At 34.8% G+C, this 8,497-nt stretch overlaps 1 protein-coding gene across 1 annotated transcript; it reads left to right on the top strand.

Annotated features, from left to right (window-relative positions):
* Positions 1-5,555: 5,555 nt before the first annotated feature.
* Positions 5,556-8,274, top strand: LOC109010122 (probable nucleoredoxin 1). The gene is made up of 4 exons (XM_035684069.1): positions 5,556-5,780; positions 6,159-6,638; positions 6,731-7,210; positions 7,324-8,274. The coding sequence occupies exons 1-4, from the start codon at positions 5,685-5,687 to the stop codon at positions 7,960-7,962; spliced, it is 1,695 nt and encodes a 564-aa protein (XP_035539962.1). The 5' UTR covers positions 5,556-5,684; the 3' UTR covers positions 7,963-8,274.
* The last annotated feature ends 223 nt before the right edge of the window (positions 8,275-8,497 follow it).

The following is an 8,497-nucleotide window of genomic DNA, read 5'->3' as shown; positions in this document are numbered from 1 at the left end:
ACACCACTTGAAGACTAGTCAGGAGGAAGTACATATTCTTTTGCCAACGCCGAAAATTGACTCTATCAAAACGTTCGAGTTTAACAAAATCTGCAGCAAACTCTCTCAAACTTTGTGTCATTAGTAATCAAATATTGTCTTAAGATTCTTGGTTCAAAGGGTTTACAAAATAAAACATTGTGAGAGAAAAATTTCCTTCAAGATGCGTTACAATATCGCTTTTGTTAAGACAATATTCACCCTCACTAGTAACGGTATGCACACAAGTTATAAGCGAATTTACCTCCAAGGTACAATGAAGTCCAGAGCAAATCTGTTTGTCTAATTGCGTTATGCACACACGAAATTAGATTCTAAATACACTCAGATTTTGCTATTCAGCTAATAAATTAGAAATATATTCTTTCGAAAACAAACAGATTTTAACAAGTTTTGAAGAAGTGAAAAACTTGGGAGAGAGAGAGAGAATTCAAAATTGAATTCTGGGATACTCAATTGGCAGGCCAATGAGTCTATTTATAGATGGCCAAAAGTTGTGAACAAAAACTAAAAATTATTCGGAATAAATATATATTGTGTGCGTTACCATATGACAAAACAATTGGACTTAATCTAAAGGTTGCCTTGCTTCCCCTTCAACTGGTTGGCACTAATTCGAGTCACGAGGTGCGCGCTTTGGAAATTTTATTTCCTTATTTTCCCAAGCATTGCAGCACCTAGCGCGCCTCCCTTTGCTTGCCCATTCGTTGAACGTAGCACTTCGCGCAAGCACACCCTTTGAGTGCTAAGAGCACTCACAATGGGTTTTGTAAAACCCATTTTTATGTAACATTTAAAGAAAAGTAGCTTGAAACTACCTCCAACGGATCCTTTATTTTCAAATATATTTTACATTTTATTACAGTGTTCAGTTAAATGTAGAGTGAACTGTTCATAAATGTAAAAATATTTTATTTATTTATTGTCTTTTCATGTACTTTATCTCTCATAATAGCTTCCATCTCTTTGTACTTTTTTTCCAACAAACTATTAAATAATATAATATAAAGAAAAAATAGATAAACTGATGTATGATATATTGTAAAAGTTAGTATATAAAATAGAAAAAGTAAATTTTGATGATGTATTTTAAAGGATAAGATACATAAACCATTGAGAGTGCTCTAAAGCTCCTCTCCATAAATAATTTTAAAACCCATCTAGACATGGGGGTGACTTGAGCTCCGCATGCAAACACACCCTTTGAGGGATGAGGCTCCTTTCCATAAATAATTGAAAAACCCATCTTGGCATGGGGTTGACTCAAACTCCAAGTCTTCTAGGTAAACCAAAACCATAAATACCACTACGCCTACGAGTGACTTATGTTGTATATATAGACCAAAATTATTATAATTCTCATAAATTTTTCATATCTCATATCATTTTAAAATAATTCACAAATTTTAAAATTAAGCTAAAAATATTGTTAATAAATATAATATATAATTAATTATTTTAAAAATATTTCCATCAATAGTTCATATGGCTTGCCATTGCAATAGATTAGTCTATATATTCTAATTTCAAGCTTTTTAGTCTTGACTTTAAACTTCTTTGATCATATCAGTCATTATGACAATAAATTCACAGTAATATGGTAAAAAAAAAAAACTTGACATCACCAATATATTAATATATGGTCAGTCGTTTCACATACTACATGATGTGAAGAAGTAGAACAATATGTTACAATAGTGAAAAGTCATTTCAATATTCTTTGAAAAAAAAAAAAGAAAAATAAATAAAGTCATGCGTCGGTGTAGCACAAGAGTGGTCACCGATAAGGTTAAATGAATTATTTTTCATCATTTCTTTATATATTTTTTATACTCTTAATATTTTTTTAAACTTTTTTTTTATAAATAATACTTTATTAACAATTAAGTAAAAAAAATATAATAAAAAAACTAAAATATGAATCGGTGACTTTTGTAGCATGCCCATTGCATGATTGTAGTTTGTTCCTAGGCAGTAGGCACAGCCTTGGAGTCCTTTTTTTTATTTATTTATTATTATAACGATTTCTTGATTATTGATTTTTTTTTCTTTTCTCCTAAACATGTAAAAGGACATGAAACATTGCTCCGCCCCGTTTGAATTGTAAACAATTCTTTTTTAGAACAGCACATCCTATGTAATGACTTTATTGACAGCCAATAAGGAGGTGACATGTTATCTAAGCACATAGAAAGTTGTTGAACCACATCGCACCATAGCGCAAAATAAAAATCTCTAAGAACCCACTTCGACAGAAAGGAAAATTCCTGCGAACCATTTCGACAGAAAATTCCTTCGCACCAAAGCTCATTGCACGCCGTACGACCTCCAGTCCCTGTGGATGAGCTCCAAACCAGACCGGCGCACCCCACCGTAGTTGCACGAACCATCGCACTGCTGCCCATTCCTACAGATTCATTCCATTGTGCTAGAAACTGATGTTGCAAGAAAAAACCTCCAACCTTATTTTTCAAATACCAAAATTAGTTCCCAGATGTCCATTAGTTATCGGGATTTTTTTTTATAAGCATGATCAGTTTTGATAATATAGCACCAATCAAGAGAAGCTTGGTCTTTTGCTATCCATTCAACAGCACAATAAACTAGAATAAATGGAAAGTCCAAGGGGGTTCTTTGTGATTTAGTAGCTGAGTCTTTGTGATTCCCATTGAGGGATTATAATCTAATGCGCTCTGTTGTTAGATTCCTAGTAGCTGATATTGCTTCTTTGTGACTTTTTTTTGTAAGCATTAGACTGTAAAATCAGAAAGTTATGAGTCTTGGATGCAATCCAATCATCGATTGAGGGGGGGTTTCGGGGGGTTTCAATGGAGGAGTCGAGGGAGGGAGGGGGTTATGGTGGAGATGTTATGCCTGGCTCAGAGAGAGAGAGAGAGAGAGAGGGGGAGGGAGGGTTTATGAGACACATGGAGGAGGGAGAAAGGGACAAGAGATCGAGAGAGGGAGTGGGTTTCGATGGCCTCTGGATCTCGAAGAGTTTCTTGGGAAGGAGAGAGAGAGGGGGGAAGGAGGACTGGGGAGTGATGGTAGACTCTAGATCTCAAAGGGTTTCTTGAGAGAGAGAGAGAGAGAGAGAGGAGGAGCATAATTTTTTTTTTCCTCTACAATGCAGTTGATATGAACTCGTAGGAATGAATTCCCTTGAACCCATAATCAATTTGAAAACTCCCCAAGAAAGTCAAAAATCAAGGTCAAGGATAGAGAATCTAGACCCGATGAGAATTCGTTTCAAGAACCTAGATTATATTAAAATCTAGACCCATTGAAGAACTCGTCTCAAGAACCCAGATTATAAATGAGGAATGCCACAAAGGTTGTGATTTACCTTTGATAAGTTGATTATGATTTACCTTTGATAAGTTCAAGAGTTCAATCAAGAACAAGAGGAGAAAACTCAACTCACAAATAAAATTCAATAATGTCTAAACTCTCAAATGAGGCTACAAAGAGTTTTTAAAGCCAAACCTAATCAAAACCCTAGCCAAAATAAAGTCATTTTTACCCAAAATTACTCTTGATGAACAGTACCGACTACAGTACGTGCGGCTACAGTAACCCCTGCAATAAATTGATGAAACCCTAGTTCCTAAAATTTAACTTTCCAAATAAGCCCTTGGCCAAAATACAAGGCCTTCTCAAAAACATAGTTCAAAAGAAATAAGACATGTGAGCCAAGCATCTTTAAGCCCACTTATTCTAAACTAATAAAATAAATCATTTAACCAAATTGGAAGCCTCCAATAACAATAGGCCGTATCTCTAAGTCAGTCTTCCACAGCTTGAATAAAGTGGATTAAAGCTGGTTCTTCTTCTTTCAGACCCATCTTCAGTGTTGGGCTCTTGCTGGCTTCATCCCAAGTGGATTGCACCAATCCTTGCATTGCTTCCTTGATCTTCTTGGCCCTTGATCTTGTAATTGGCCCATCTGAAACTTGCAAAGGATCTTTAAGAGTAGGCCCACCTTGGTTCCTATCAGCAGTCCACCATTAGAAGGATGTGGACTCTACGTGACAGGCTAGCATTAGATGCCGTTGTTTGGAGTACATCGGTCATACCTGTGTGAAGATTTTCTCAATTGCAAATGTTATTCTCTCATTCTATCTTATCTCAATATTTAAATATTATAATATAAATATTTTTTAATTTTTAATTTTTAATTTTTTATTTAATCATTATGATTTTTTTAAACTTCCAAACAAAATATAAAAAATAATTTCAATTTTTTTAAATTTTAAAATAAAAATAATATTAAGAAATTATATTCTAACAATATTCCAATTTTATAATATTTTAATTTAATTTTTTTTTCTCTATTTCCTCAAAATCCCATAAAATATTTTAACTCAAACCGCTTCACTATTATTTATAAACTATTTTACTACTATTCATAATTTTTTTATATAATCTTATCTCATCTTAACATGGAAACGACCTTAGAGTATAGAGATTATTCCACTCAATAGGTTAATCACATAAATTATATTAGAATTGAAGCCTTTTGTTTATAGGAAAATAATCTTATGACTCTTAAATTTGCCTACTAAATGTGTCAATTCATATATTTTTATATTTTCTTATGATTTAAGAAGCGACTATTAATATATTTTTTTAATTTTTTCATTAAGAATGTTTAAAAAATAATTTAAAAAAATAAAAAAAAAATTATTTATACTAATGTGCATATTTGAGATGCACGTTTGATATGTATCCTAGCATTATCTATTTTTATAATATATTTCTTGTTTTTATATGATAATAAGATTTTTAACTCAACCCATATTTTTAAAATATATTTTTACATTAAAAAATATTTTTAAAAAATATTATATTGTTACATTAAAAAAACATTTTTAAATAATATTATGTATTTTTAAATATTTAAAAATATTAAAAAATATATATAAAAAAATTATTATTTTTTTAATATAACACTAACGATAACTTCTCGCGGAAGCTGGGAATGATGGCCGTAGAGCCTCTTTTTATAATATATGAGGTACAATATAAAAAAAAAAAAAAAAATAAATTCATTTTAATAGAAGGACGTTGCTACGTCCACAGAAAATTTCTACGAAATTTTCTACCGAACAGTCCAAACTCTTTTTTTTATTTTTTTAACTTTTTCTTTCACCATTTTTTTAAAGTATTTAGATATTTTTTAAAAATAAAAAAAAATCATATATTCATTTAAAAACATTTACTTAATCATTAAGTAAAAAAAAAAATTTTAAAAAAAATTAAAAAAATTTTCGGTAAAAGATTTCGGTAGAAATCTTCTGTGAGAATAGTGTTTTCCTTAATAGAATTATCTTATCGATAAGTCATTTTCGCTCTTTAATGAGATCAGATAACATTGGAAACGTCTCCTTAGCTAGTTCCTTAGCCTCGAAGTCTCACGTGGTCTTGAGTGACGTCACCCTTGACGAATGAGATAGCATCCAATCTAAATAATACCATATTATATATATAAAGTGATTATTTTTAAACAGTAACTGCTATCTAAATTTATTGTTTAAAAATTTAGACAACTATAAATGCTTCTTGCTGGGCTATAATATGGAGTATAGTCCTCAAAACGAAGTACAAAGTTTCAAAAACCAGCAGAAAAGTAAAGCAAGAAAGGCATGGCTAACGTTGAAGTCGACTGCGATTCTCATGATCTGATTTCGCTTCTCTCCTTCGAGGAGAGGGATTTTCTCGTCCGCAACAATGGGGACCAGGTAATATAACATGATCGCCTCTCAGAAAACATAAGTATGATTCTCATGAATATGTTATCCTGATTTCATTATTTTGATTGTTTGGCAAGCAAAAAGTATATAATTAGACCATATTTTATGACTGTTATCTCGCAGATTATGAGATCCTTTCATAGCATAGAAAGAAGCAGAGCTGTAGAATGTTTACCATTTCAAATTATAGAAAAAGAGTTAGGATCAGATGATTTTTCTACTATCTTCGCCTACTTCAGCTTTTTCCAGAGTGAAAATGAGATACTCACCTGGCCGTTCCTCAGCTTTTTCCATGGAAAATTTTCCTTTTTAATCATATTGGTCTTTGATTCTTTTTTTTTCTCTCTCTCTCTCTCCCTTTCATAGCTTAAGATCAGTAATTTGTCCGGAAAGACTGTGGGGTTGTATTTCTCTGGCTCATGGTGCGGTCCGTGTTGCCATTTTACCCCAACGTTAGTGGAAGTTTACGAAGAGTTGTTGCCCAAAGGTGACTTTGAAGTAGTCTTCATTTCTTCTGATATAAATGACGAATCATTCAACGGCTACTTCGCCAAAATGCCTTGGCTTGCTGTTCCATTCACTGACTCGGAGACCCAGAAACGCCTTAAGAACTTGTTCAAAGTGAGGGGCATCCCTCACCTTGTCATCCTTGATCCCAATGGGAAGGTCTTGACGAATGATGGGTGCGGAATCGTCAGGGAATACGGAGTGGATGGTTATCCGTTTACTTCGGAAAAAATTCAGTTTTTGAAAGATGAAGAGGAGGCGGCTAGGAAGAATCAGTCCTTGAGTTCTGTTTTGATTTCTGGCTCCCGCGATTATTTGGAGTCAAATGATGGAAATAAGGTACACCTTTGGCCAAGTACATTGATATCTTTGCTCTGTTCTAGCTATGTGAATGGCAATAATTACTAGTTGTTAATGCTATTTGTTGACAGATCGCTGTACCTGAGCTTGAAGGAAAAACAGTTGGCCTGTACTTTTCGATACAAGCTCGTGGGGCTGGCCTTGAATTTACCCCGAAGCTTATTGAGGTTTATAAGAAACTCAAGGAGAGAGGTGAAAATTTTGAGATTGTGTTGATACCTCTGGACTATGAAGATGAACACTTCAAAGAGGGGTTCAAAACAATGCCATGGTTGACGGTGCCCTTCAAGGACAAGACCTGCGAAAAGCTTCGTCGTTACTTTGAGTTGAAAACCCTTCCCACAGTGGTTATAATTGGGCCTGATGGGAAGACTGTACATCCAAATGTGGCTGAGCTCATTGAGGAACATGGTATTGAAGCCTATCCTTTCACACCAGGTAAGGTTGCTGAGCTTGCTGAGATTGAGAAGGCCAGATCCGAATCACAGACACTGGAATCAGTTTTGGTTCTGGGGGAAAGCGACTTTGTGATTGACAAAAGTGGTTCCAAGGTATGCTTATTGTTAATTTTAAGCTTACAAGATTTTCTGATGGTTGCTAAATCAGGGGAGTTATTGTACAATTGAATTCTTGCAAATTAATGTTCTGTTCATTCCTTTATTAGGTCCCAGTGTCTGAGCTAGTTGGGAAGAACATTCTGCTGTATTTCTCGGCTCTCTGGTGCCCGCCATGTCGTGCATTCATGCCTAAGCTGATAGAAGTGTACCACGAGATAAAGGCAAAGTACAAAGCCTTTGAAATTATATTCATCTCCAGCGACCGTGATCAGTCCTCGTTTGATGAGTTCTTTGGAGGCATGCCCTGGTTAGCCCTCCCATTTGGTGATGAGAGGAAGAAGTTCCTGTCACGCAAATTCAAAATTCAGGGCATTCCTGCTGCTGTTGTAATTGGCCAAAGTGGCAGGCTGGTCACCAAGGAAGCACGGCAGCTCATAACAGCTTATGGTGCAGACGCATATCCATTCACTGAAGAACGTATGAAGCATTTTGAGGAAATGGCGAAGGGGTGGCCTGAGAAACTGAAACATGAACTGCATTCGGAGCACGAACTTACAAAAACTCGTCGGAACTCATATGGTTGCGATGGCTGTGGGGAGATGGGAAATGGGTTTTCTTTTTGCTGTAAGCAGTGTGACTTTGATCTCCATCCCAAGTGCGCTTTGAAGAAGGATGAAGGAACAAAGGATGGGGAGAAAGCAAAGGATGGAGTGATTTGCGATGGAGAAGTGTGCCGTAAAGCTTAAGAAGACATCCATCCATATTGCAGAATATGTTTGTGGCTTAAATAGCATAATTGGGGTGCTTGCTTATGTTGTTGAACTATAAGTGATGCAGGCTATGTAATTGTGTTGTGTCTTGTGTAAAATAGTTGCATGATAGTTGTGTTGTGGAAGTGAAATGTGAGTGTCATCATGTCCTCAAACTGTTGTGTATGAAGACATTATGTGTTTAGTCCTAGACTACTATTATGGTAAACGTATAAGAGCAAACAGGTCCATCGAGTTTGTGTGATTTGGAGCTCTACCTTGGTTCAAATATTAGTCTTGATAACTTCATCCTGGAGAGTCTTTTTACTTTCGGATTCCTTCCCCAAGGCAGGGAAAAATGTCCACATTGTCCAATTACAAAAACACGTAAAAAAGTGTGTATTTTCAATGGTTGGCTCGTATCAAGGTTATTACTGAACTTTTATCTATTTAATTTTCATTGGCATGCGAGGTTTAGGGATTAAATCTATTTGCAACTAAGACTACATCAGATAACTCGCTGTAAGCATAA

The sequence above is a fragment of the Juglans regia genome, chromosome 13 (genome assembly GCF_001411555.2).
Source record: "Juglans regia cultivar Chandler chromosome 13, Walnut 2.0, whole genome shotgun sequence".
Lineage (NCBI taxonomy): Eukaryota > Viridiplantae > Streptophyta > Magnoliopsida > Fagales > Juglandaceae > Juglans > Juglans regia.
This window is presented reverse-complemented; position numbering and strand designations above follow the sequence as displayed.